This window comes from Ips typographus, linkage group LG3, assembly GCF_016097725.1.
Source record: "Ips typographus isolate SLU linkage group LG3, UJ_Ityp_2.0, whole genome shotgun sequence".
Taxonomy (NCBI): Eukaryota; Metazoa; Arthropoda; class Insecta; order Coleoptera; family Curculionidae; genus Ips; species Ips typographus.
Window position 1 is genome coordinate 4,182,471 of NC_138424.1, and position 12,437 is coordinate 4,194,907.

The window sequence follows — 12,437 nt, forward strand, 5'->3', positions numbered from 1 at the left end:
GGAACGGGGCCGGTGTCAGCAGTGACAGCTAAGAAGTTGAAGTTTGACAGCCACGTGACGGGTGAGGGTGACGCACGCACTCCCAGCGACAGGGACAGCGTACATATAAACAAAATTGGTCTTCAGTTTCGGTAAATTAATTGAAAATCTTCTACTTTCAGATAGTCTCCAAATTTGTCTACAGGTAGTCTGTCTTTGTGTCTAAAGGCTTTGTTTCATGGCATAATAATATGCGCTAGTCCTTGATAGCGGCCGTTAGCTATTAACAAAACTGTGAAAATGGTAAGTACATGTCGGTTTAAGGTTATGTTGAATTTAATTTGTTTTGTTTTTTTCTAAAAAAGTAAATTTTGTACATTATAGTTTTTACATTTTATATTGGAAGTAATATACAACTGTTATACTCAGTTGTACAACTAATATATTTTATAAACACTTAAATTATTAATGTGCATTTTTGTAAAAGTAACTTGAGCATTAGTCTAGATCTCTAGATTCAGAGAATTTAAGTGATTAGAATGTGATGTCTTTTTAAAAAATTGCTCACTTTGACTGCCTTTTGGAAAATGTATACAGGGTAGTCAATTTTGTATAATATCAAATATCGACTGAATAGCATCATCCTAAGCTTATTATTTTTTTTTTGTTTGTGTTGTTTCTAAATTTTTCCAAAGATAAGGATTAGAGGAGGAGGGTTCTGGTATAATATAGGTGACACCCTAATTTTGGTTCTTTTTTTGATGAAATTAATGTCAGATTGTATATTTAACTTAGTTGTACCCAACAAATCAGTGATGCATGTTTTGACCACATTTACAATGAACAATTATTGCCATTTATATGTATCAGCCACTAGCCATGCATTTCTTTAAAATTCAACAAAAACACTGTACACTGAGTGCAATATATTGCATGCAGAATACTAAGTGTTTCTGATGAATCCTGGATTCTACACTGTGCACACTGAGTGACTCAACTCAACCTTTTTGGTCAAACAGGTCTTGTGCAGTTAAACCAAAAAGAAAATGTTCTAGGACAAGCATAAAAATTATCAGGCTAAATCTGAGCTCTTATGGTATTGCCCCCGAATATTTCTTATGTTTGGAGATGTGAATGTTTGCTGTCATCATGTCTGACCATCAAGAGTAATGTTAATACTTGTTCTCTTTTATTTAATTGAACTATTTTCTATTCAACTTGCAATGTAACTTGCCACATTATAAATGTTTGACATGAAATGTCAACCTATTTTGATCGACTTTCTAATTTGATATTAACAGGTTTTTTAGTCAACAATGAAACCTACAGTGGAACTATAAGTAAGGGAATAGAAAAGAAATTTCTTTCTTCATCTCACTTGCATGTCCTACTATAAGTCTGCCTTGTTTAAATCTCTGTTTCTATCTCTATCAAGTTATATAGTACCCCTACTGTTTGTTGTTCTTTCTTCATAATTTAAACTCAGATTTATCAAAACTGGCTGGATAAAACTTTATTAAACCTTAACTGCTGATTACAGGAATTTTGGTAAAATGTAAAACCAATTTGATTTTTGTTTTGTCCTCATGTTCTTAAAATGTTTGCATAAGATCATGGATCTTCTATTTCTAGTTCCTTCTAAAAAATCTGATTGATGCTTCCAGATCGTTTCTTCTTAATATCCAGGATCTAACCAACCACCTCTTCTGTTTCAACATCTGTTCACACAACTCTCTAACTCCAATATTTAACACACATCTCAAAAACACATGATGACATCTTGCACGCACCCACACAATGTTTCAACAGCAACTGTACTAGTGGCTATTTACTTATAATGTGAACCCTTCAGATCCCCTGGTTAGAAGCGGCTGATTACCAGCCTAGTGTGACCGCATACTGAAAAAAGTGCCAATTATTGTATGATTATTTTAGATCTGCTCAATATGTATAACTAAATATAAAACTTTTTTTCTTACAGGATCCAAATGTTCCACCTCAAGGTTTTGTGCCACCTCCAGGTATGGGCACACCTCCTTTAATGTCTCAGGTAAAAAAATAATTCACTAGTATATTACTATAAAAAAAAAATAAAATAAATATAAATATATATAATTATATTACTGTAAATTATGTATACAGGGTTAATCTGAAAGTGGGCTTTTAATGGAACATATCTCCTCAAAATTAGTTTTGCAAAAAAAATAATATTTATACTAACATATTAATATTGTGGTAACATCGAGGGTAACATGGTAACTTCTTTTCTTAAATGTCAGTTTGCTAACCGGAATTTTACTTTTTGCCTTTTGCTAAAACGTCATGGCGGATATTAAGACCCCAGACGAAAAGTTAGTGGTGGTCTTGTGTTTGGCTGACTAGATTTATGTTATTTTCAACCCAGTTGACAATCAAATTCCATTTTTCTTAAAAATATTTTTGGTGCGCAGACGAAAACCCGGACAAACGAAATCAAATGAATAACTCGTTTCAACCAACTTACAGAACGTATTTTCAATGCTAATAATTAATTATGGGTTGATGGGTAAATTACCGGTAAAGTAAATATTTTACTTTACCACGAAAATTACAAACACGGTGTTTCTGGCAGTTCAAATTTTGACTCGCGCCCTTACTACCAAATTATGTAGTGTTTTTTTCAGGATTGAATTTCAGAAATGTGCTTAAAACGGTAATTTTCTCACTCCAGGTGGGTTTTACAGGCGATTTTGGCACTGACTGTTATATCAAACTGTGTTTTTGGAAGCTTAAACTTTGACACTGCTTTTCTCACTGACTAGCAAATTTTGTACTGTTTTTTCATGTTATTGTATAGGGAATTTAATGACGATTCTAAAAATGTTTTTAAAACAGTCATTTTCTCACGTGGGTTTTACAGGAGATTTTGTCTCTGACTGTCTTTTCAATTGTATTTCTGGCAGTGCAAACGGGGACAACGCTTTTCTCCCTGACCTCCTTTTAGGTTATTGGATAAGAAGTTTAATGAGTATTTCAAAAATATGCTTAAAACAGTCATTTTCTCACTCCAAGTGGGTTTTTCCTGACTGTCAAACAGCTCAAAAGTTGGAAAATTCAGGGTTTAGTAGTTTAAGTTTTCTTGCAGTATGCGATACATGGCGATACAAAACATGTGTCTGAAATTTATTTTGACAGTGGTCACGTGACTGCCTAGCTAAATTATCTTCCAAAAACCACGTGATATCTGTTACTAATGTCAAAATTTGCCTAGAAATTTCGAAACAAGACATGTTCTCAGATTTATGACACTTATCTTGACAATTGTCAGTAAATTACTGGTAAATTACCAATTGTTTAAATAATAATACTTTCAGATTTGCGTCATTTTTCTCATCTCAAAAACATATTATTTGTCATAATCTAAACATGCAATTATAAAGAAAAGTGACAAAATGTAGAAAATGTTATTTTTTTAGAAAAGGCTAACTTGCTCATAAACAAGTTGATAATTTGACAATATTGACCGAAAATTACTTTAATGAAACTAATGACAGGAAAATTATATCTTTCAAGCAAATTTCAATTAGATCCATAAATTTGCTGGTTAAATTGGAATTTACTGGTAAATTTTCCAGTCAAACAGAATTTTACTTTTCCAATTTTTCAAAAAACGGAAATGTGACACAAAAAAACAAACAGCAGTCTTTTGATGTCCATTTAAACTCTAATTATCACTGTAGGTTCCGATGCCTGGTATGCCAGGCTTTCCTCCAATGATGCCTCCAGCCTTCAGCGTACCTCCACCTGGTTTTGTACCTTCAATGTCAATGGTCACTGCTTCAACTGGATCAAGTGGGGATTGGTCTGAGCACAAAGCCCCTGATAACAGAATTTACTATTATAATAATGTTACAAAACAGAGTTCCTGGCAGAAACCCGATTGTCTAAAAACTCCTGCTGAGGTTAGTTGGATAATTAGTTTTAAAGTTTAGGTTAAAGCACCTGGTGGAAATTGCAGCTGTTATTATCTCAGTGCCCTTGGAAAGAGTACACCACAGATACTGGGAAAATATATTATCACAATGTGACTACAAAAGAGTCAAGGTGGGCAATTCCGCCAGAACTAGAGGAGATAAAAAAGAAAATTTTGGAAGAAGCAAAGCCTAAAAGCACTCCAGCGACACCTAATGATGTTTCAAGTCCATTAACAGCATCTGCACCAATTTCTGGTACTACTTCTCCTAATGTGTCAAATGCAAGTAAGTAAGAATCATATTTTTAAAAAACAAAAACCTAGAGAAAAGTGATGTTTGGCGGGGATTTACTATTAATCTATATAACTGATTTAATACAGGTTTTATTATAGCATCTAGCCCTGGAAAGAGCAATGCTTTGGAAGCTGCAATGGCGGCAACATTGGCAGCTATTGCCATACCGACACCTCCTTCGCGGCCCGACGGTAAACCGAAAAACTTTCAAAAATTAGTATCGTAAACTAAGTGGAATTTTATAGATGATGACACTGAAACAAATCATAGCGATAAAAAGGACAGTAAACCGGCTCTTCCTGAAGTAAAAGTGTATACAGACAAGAAAGAAGCTATGGAAGCTTTTAAGGAGCTCCTGAAAGAGAAAAACGTGCCTTCAAATGCGTCTTGGGAACAATGCGTAAAAATCCTTATGAACGATCCGCGATACGAATCATTTAAAAAATTAAACGAAAGAAAACAGGTGTGGTGTGCTTATAGTGATTGATCAGTTGATAGATCAATAAAAATATTTTTGCTTTTTTAGGTATTTAATGCCTACAAGACTCAAAAACAAAAAGACGAGAAGGAGGAACAACGTATCCGCGCCAAACGATCCAAAGAACAGCTCGAGGAGTTTCTGTTACATTCTGAAAAAATGACTTCAATCACCAAGTATTATAAGTGCGAGGAGTTGTTTGGACACTTGGAAGTGTGGCAAAATGTCAATGATTCGGATAGAAGGGACATCTACGAAGACGCTGTGTTCGCTCTGGCTAAGCGTGAAAAGGAAGAGGGAAAAACCATGAAAAAACGTAACATGAAAAGACTGGCAGAAGTATTGGAGTGCATGACAAAAGTCAACTACGATACAACTTGGACTGAAGCTCAGGTTAGTGCAAATCAAGTACTTGTTGAACAGACTTTAGGATAAGTTAATGCTAGGTTATGCTGCTGGAAAATGCAAACTTTAAGAATGATCTTAGCTTACTGGCTATGGACAAGGAAGACGCTCTTATTGTATTTGAAGAGCATATTCGTTTACTGGAAAAGGAATACTTGGAGGATAAAGTAAGTGATCTTATCAAAAGAATTGTTTAAATTGAATATGTGTACTATCTGTTCAGTGACTTCTGACTGACATTTCATTAGACAAAGATGTGTGTTTTATAACATCGTACTACCAGTTATACAGTCAGCTTGACGGATCAATTAATGTCAAGCTATTTTTATCAGTTTCGTAAATAAACAATGCGAATCTTCTTAAAGAGAGTGGTTCTGTGTTCAAAATAGCTTTCAAGTATAATGAAAAGGGACAAATCCAGAAGGAAAAAATGGCTAGAAAAACATTAATAACGGTAAACGCTTTAAAAAACAAACTAGCAAAGCCGTTGTGCTGTCCAGTAGTTTTTTGAATAAAACGTAAATATATAAGTATGATAATTTCATAGAAAATCAACGGTATGAAAAGAGAACCAATGGAAACATCAAAGATAGTGAAAACTTTCTGTTTTTGTATTTTACACCCATCAAAATTCCAGTTTTAAGCTAATGCTGTAGAAGTACAACTCCAGCTTAATATACAGGGTGGTCCAGTTTTAAATGTCAATAATTCATCAATCGATAGCCCATCAAAAAACAAGTTGACATGCATTATGTCATTTTCCTGAAGAACGCTTCCTAAGGAAGGCACAGACCTCCAAAGTTCAGTTTAAAAAATCGTTTTTTTGCTACAACTGTCAGACCAATTTTGATGAAATTTGGAACAAGTAATTATGAAATGAGTACTCGTTATGTGATGTGAATGACATTCTTCAAAATTGTTTATATGCATCGATATAGGGGGATAGTCTTTATTTTCTACGCTCACTGGATATTATTCAAAATTGACAAAAATGTCACTTTTCATTGGTTCAGAGTCACTTTTTGGTGTCCAAGAATTTTCAAGGTTGAAATGTGTGAATTTGTAGTAAAAAATTCTCGATAAAGTAGTTTTTTATGGCTACAAGTCAATTTTCACTACTAAAGTTTTTCAACTTATCTGAAAACTATAACAACTGACTGAAAGAGAGTTTTTAAGCCTCTCAAGTCAATTTTCATAGTTTCCAAGTCAATTGTCAAGGCGAAAGTCTTTCAGTTTGTCTGGAAACTATGAAAACTGGCTACAAAGATATTTTTTAAGCTTCTTAAGTCAATTTTCACCATTTTCAAGACAATTTTTAAGTTGGGTTGAGTTGGTTTTGGGCCTTTGAACGTAATAACTGAATTATCTCGTAAACGAAGTTTCAAATCAGAATTTTATAAGAGATACTTTATTTGTCAAATTGAACAAGTAAAATAAAAAAAAAACTGAAATTTTTGCAAAATATCCAGTGACGTAGAGAATAAGGCAGAAAAATGAAAACCATTATTGTTCCAGCGGTCTGACAGTTATGACAAGAAACCGATTTTCCTTGGGAAGCGTTTTTCAGGAAAATGACATAGTGTATGTTAACTTATTTTTTTGATGGGCTATCGAATGGTAAATTATTGACATTTAAAACTGGACCACCCTGTATAATTTATTGTAGCCTCTGCCTTAATTATAACCTAAAACTATAATAATTTTTACAATCAATCAATATCCCATTTAATTACCAACATACGTTTTTTGCTGGTGATTGTGCAACTGTCAGAAGTCGCTGAACAGAGAGTATGTTCTTTTTTTGACTTTTGTGAATGTAAGTGGTTTTAGGAATTAAAAGTGCACTTTCTAATGTTATCCGTCTCATATATTTATTGAATAAGTAAATATATGAGACGGATAACATTTGGTACTGTGAACATTTCACTTCACTTCACAATATTGATTTGAAATCGTCAATGATTTTACTGCATAAGGCCGATTATACACTTTTTTAGACTTGAGCTTCTCGAAAATTTCCTTTCATTCATTCGAATTATTATTAGTTTTCTCTGAAGTTGAGAATTATTATTCTGTTTATTGATAAAATCTTAACAGTGGTTTCAAAATTCAAATTAATCCACTACCTTAAAAACATTGCAACAAGATGGCACTTAAATTAAACTTTCAGGAAAAAGAAAAACGCAGACAGAAACGACAATTTCGCAAAAACCGCGATCAATTCCTGGCGCTTCTTGACCACTTGCATGAAGAAGGTAAACTCACTTCAATGTCATTGTGGGTGGAGTTGTACCCTATTATATCAGCTGACATCAGGTTTTCTGCAATGCTAGGTAATCAAATTCACTATAAACGGTTTTTATAGTACTACACTGTAAAATTATAGGGCAGTCTGGTTCGACGCCTTTGGACTTGTTCAAATTTTACGTAGAAGACTTGAAATCACGATTTCACGACGAGAAAAAAATTATCAAGGAAATTTTGAGAGAAAAGGAGTTTGAAGTGAAAGCTTCCACCACTTTTGACCAATTTGCGACAGTTATTTGCGAGGACAAGCGCAGCGCCAGCCTGGACGCTGGAAATGTTAAATTGACCTACAATTCCTTGCTTGAAAAGGTTTTTTTTTTTTATGTTTTGGGAGGTGAGTAAATTATTAAAAATGTTCTACTTTTAGGCTGAAATTAAAGAAAAGGAACGTTTGAAGGAAGAGTCGAAGAAACTAAAGAAACTGGAGTCAGCTTTTAAAAATTTACTAAGAGAGTTAAATGTTGACTTTGAAAAATCGTGGGAAGAGATTAGAACTAAAGTGGAAAACGAGGACGAGTTTAAGGCGTTTGATAGCGACACCGAACGAGAACGAGTTTATAAGGTTAGTAATTCTTTTTGCCACACCAGTTTTATTACATTTTGGAGTATCACTCATTTCCTCTGAAATGTACTTCGGTTTCCGCTTTATGTTCTTAGAAAGTTGTTTATTGTTGTTTGCTGGTTATCTGTCAGAAACATTTTCAGTTTTTTTGTATACGCAAAAATGAAATTGGACGACAAAGATTTCTGTACTTCTTTCGAATTAAAAGAAGCGGTAAATGGTGCACAATGGTCACATGGAGAAATCATAACTAACGAGCTTAATAGTAGACAGTACACAGTGATTGTTAATTTACTTTTTCCTTGTATTTTTTATTCTGCAGTTGCTATTAGTGCTAGTGGCCGTAAAAGTGGATTTTTCGGCTGTAAACGGTAATAGATAGAAAAAAAGTAGCATACGTGTTCCGAGCTGAGATGACTGGCGAAGAATTGGCGGCGCAAAGTTTTGTTTTGTCTTGAAAATAAGGATTTTTTTTCAAGAAAATAAAGAAAATTTATTTATTTAATTTATAGAAAAGGTACATTTTTGTAGGGATGTCAAGTGTTTACCATTAGAGTTAGTTTTAGTAGGATTGTATGTAGTTATTAAGAATGAACTTCAAAGGAGGTGAAAAAGGTGGTACGTGGAGGTAGAAGGTGGGAAAAAAGGTTTTTTTGTTTTTGGTTGTTGATTGTCAAGAGAGACTTTTAATGAGAGCTGGAAAGTCAGTTTTCTAAAAAAAATCGAGCAAAAATCAGACTATTGAAGATCAGGGGATCTTAGAAAGCTGTTTCCTTCCGGAACGGAAGTTACTGAGTGTAATACCGAGTGCTACCAGCAATTGTACCGTCTAGTCCACGTTATGACATGGAGCAGATTGTGATAGAGGACCTATTCCAGAAGTGGTTAAATCGATAACCGAGGAGGCCTCCCGGCTGTTACCGAGATACAGCCTTTGCAGTTAAAATCCACCTCAACGGAAAAGAAGAAAATTGGTCAACTGACGGTTTATTTTGGACAATTTGGACTCTTTGACGAAGAGTATTAGTTGTAAGTAGTTTGTAATTTTTTGTGTTAAAGATATTTGTAGTTTCAATGATATATTTAGAAGCAGGATTTTTAGGTAGAAAGTAAGTTAGATAGGTTTAGTTATTTACCTTAAAAATAACTTGGCATCCCTATAATAAAATTTTTATTCAAGCTTATTTATTTAAATTTTCTTTTTTTACTAGAATATTAGAATGAATAGTCAGGGTGAATCTGATGCCAGTTATGACGATATTATCATGCAACTAGGAGGTGAGGGAGATTTGAGTAAATCTCATTTTCAAGATGGTAATAATCATGACAGTTTCAAAGATATGGGGGGTTTTTGAAAAATGGTCATTTTGGAACCTCCTCTGTATTTCATTTGCTATTAAATTGAGTGGATAAGTGTAGCGGGTAAGGGACAAGAAATCTTCTTCAACATTTTCAAAAAAGTGCCGACGTTTCGAAGTTTATTTTACTTCATTTTCAAGGCTATTTTTTTATCTTTGAAGAGGCTTCGTCAATAGTAAACTATCTCCATAATGTGAGCTCCTGTACTTAATAATAGGAAGACACCATACATTTAGGCAAATGTTGGGCATGGCAAATTATTTTTATAATTTACTTGGAAGGATCTCGACGTTTAACGAGTTGTGTGCGTTGTTGCCAGATTGCTAGTTGGCCGTTTGCTGTTTTTGTTTATGTTGTTGATGACTCGACTAAAAACTGCTTACAAAGAGACAAAAAAAACCTTAATATTGACTAATATTGTTAATCAAAATTCTCTGTTAAAAAACTGCGTCAACTTCTATGTAAGAAGTAAATAAAAACAAAATGTATAAAGTTCGGGTTTTAATGAAAAAACTAAACATCTGGCAACGTGGCGCGTTAAACGTCAATGACGTGCATCGGCCGATTTATTGCCGTCTAGTGTAGTTACTTTCGTAAAGGGTTTCTGGAGGTCTAATAGATGTCCGAACAATAATTTGTAAGGACTGAAACCATGAATTTTATTTTTTGGGTTGTTATATGAAATTACAGTGTATGGGAGAACATTAAAAAAAATGTTCATAGGGATGCTCTGTTTTGTAAATATTTATCATTTATTTGTCTTGTCTTGTCTTGTTTTTTGGCGCTACTACAGGGCAATTTGCCAGCTCAATACGTAAGAGGCTCAGAAATTCAGGCCTGTGCCCCTGAACCTCTAACACACTTTTTTCTACCAGCACTGTTTTCACAATTTTCACATTTTTGTTCGTGTTTTACGATGAAACGGCTCAAGTTAGAGATCTGAAAAAAATACAGAAAACTAGTCCGAAAACTGAAAACTGACCGGTACTACAACTTTCATTAATACGATTTTTCAATCAAATCAACCATACAGGCGCAAAAAAATCAAAACCGTTTTCCCATGTTAATCTCCTATATCCAGGGTGCTCTTGGACACCTGGTATACATAGATAATTATTATTGTTCAATAGGATTTCCAACATGAAATGGAAGAATCATGCTCGCATCATCACTCTCGCTCCAGAAAGTCCAAGAAGAATAAAAAAAACAAGAGCAAGTACCGTAGCACCAGCTCCAGCGACTCTGAGGAAAAAGAGAAACATCGAAAAGCGAAGCACCGATCCCGAAGCGGCAGCCCCGAGTCGGAAAGTGACCCGGACCATCAAAACAAAAAGAAAAAAAATAAAAAGAAGCACAAGAGGAAAAGTCGATCTGTAAGTTGACCAGAATTATTTTTGTTAGAGTTTTAAATTGAATTGTTGAATGAAATGAAATTATGTAACTTAATGTTTTAAGTTGTTACTAAACTTAATACCTTATTAAAAAATAGACCATATTTGACTTGGAGATTTTCTTGTCAGAATACCCCGGCCGACAGGGCCAGGAGTGGGGAGATAAGCGAGAGTGAGTTGGAGAAACAACGCGCTTTACTTCTAGCGAAATTAAAAGACGAAAGCGATTAGCGGCAAGTCCACAGGCGCCGCGGGACCTTCAAAATGTGATTTTCTGAATTTTTCCTTCATAATTGTCGCAATTCTGGCGGGTTTCTGTATGTGTAAGTAACAACAATTGACATCAGAGAGTGAATGTAATTCAGAAAATCCACACTGCGTGGTTAGTAATATACCAGATCTTTTGTATATAGACACGACGCTGATTTGTTTCGTTTTTGACCTTTTTCCTCTCAGAATATCGTAACCATCAATAATCTGAACCATCAGACCTCATTTTATCACCAACTTTAATAATCCGTGTTTTTTTAAATTTATTTAGATTACTCTTGACGAATAAGTAATACTGGACTGCATGAATGATGTTGCATAATTCGTTATTTTTCATTTTGAATTTTTTTTTGTACGACTTGTTTAATTTTGAGTGTTTACAGCACCTGTTTTGAAGGCGGGAAGGACTAGTTTCTGGTTGTTAGGGCTAACAAACAAACCGGGAAGTAAATACCTGCTGTACTTACCGTTCAACTGAACGGGAAGTAACATACAAGAATTTGTTAGAATATTTTCATTTTTTTATTATTATATTTAGGATGATTTGGTTGAAGTCGTACAAAAAATAGTGTAAGCATCACAAACAGTAATAGCTTTACTGATCTCAGACAAATTAGAACTCCAAATTTTGTCATCGATCAGTAAAGCTTACTTACTGTTCTTGATAGTTAACATACTATTTTTTGCTAACATGACTTGGCTTTTGGCTTCTATCAGCGCCTAAAATTCGTTGGTAAGAGAAACAGCTACGCCACAAAATCAACCTCCCTTATAACACAAAACTCATCAGCTAAAATTTAAATTGAAAGTCTATAGGGATAAAAAATTCTCAGAAATTTTACTACTACATGCACCTCAAAAGCAACAATTCAGGAAATGGAGTTTGAACTAAACTGTCAACCGGGACGGGATGTTTTTGGGTCGTTTTTAAAACTACGCCATTCTGAAACGAATCAACAGATTTTAATGCGGTTTGGATCGTCATTGAGCTTGGTTTATTGGCTCTTTACTGATGTAAAAAACTTTTGCTTTAATGCACTCTAACTGTCTTATAGAGGGTGTGAAAGAAGTGCGTGCAAAAAAGTGAAATTTTCAAGTAGTCCCCAATTGACCAAAAATTTTTTTGTTTCAACATAAGGAAGTCTTATTTAGGTCAATATCTCGGGACGTTTTTGGCAGTTTCCCAATTAACGTCCCATGTCTCAAGAAATATTGATTTATCCAAAAAACACACACAGACAAAGTTATGACAGCAGCTTTTTATGTGTCATTTTAGTTGGGTGTAGATCCAATATTATCTTTTACATAATTTTTTAAACAACCCCATGACCAATAAGACCATATAAGGTGGCTAAAGACAATCAAAGTGGGGCAAGAACGTGCGCCAAAAAAGAAAAGTATTAAATTACAGCCACTTTACTAATAAATATACAGGGTGT

The 12,437-nt window shown here is 34.3% G+C and overlaps 1 protein-coding gene across 3 annotated transcripts; it reads left to right on the forward strand.

The window, feature by feature from the left end:
* Nucleotides 1-67: 67 nt before the first annotated feature.
* Prp40 (pre-mRNA processing factor 40) lies at nt 68-11,147 on the forward strand. Of its 3 annotated transcripts, none has more exons than XM_081975330.1 (13): nt 68-282; nt 1,961-2,029; nt 3,699-3,920; nt 3,977-4,217; nt 4,313-4,417; nt 4,472-4,689; nt 4,753-5,097; nt 5,151-5,276; nt 7,280-7,442; nt 7,496-7,725; nt 7,784-7,978; nt 10,468-10,710; nt 10,858-11,147. In XM_081975330.1, the coding sequence occupies exons 1-13, from the start codon at nt 280-282 to the stop codon at nt 10,957-10,959; spliced, it is 2,262 nt and encodes a 753-aa protein (XP_081831456.1). In that variant the 5' UTR covers nt 68-279; the 3' UTR covers nt 10,960-11,147. The 3 variants fall into 3 exon arrangements, with proteins under 3 accessions (XP_081831456.1, XP_081831457.1, XP_081831458.1); XM_081975331.1 differs by having other exon boundaries at nt 4,325-4,417; XM_081975332.1 differs by lacking the exon at nt 68-282 and adding an exon at nt 556-577.
* The last annotated feature ends 1,290 nt before the right edge of the window (nt 11,148-12,437 follow it).

Bases quoted from the DNA above. Each gene is read 5' to 3' on its own strand.
- Prp40 (XM_081975330.1), top strand. The intron at 5,098-5,150 runs GTTAGTGCAAAT...AGTTAATGCTAG, and splicing joins CAACTTGGACTGAAGCTCAG to GTTATGCTGCTGGAAAATGC. The intron at 5,277-7,279 runs GTAAGTGATCTT...TTAAACTTTCAG, and splicing joins AGGAATACTTGGAGGATAAA to GAAAAAGAAAAACGCAGACA.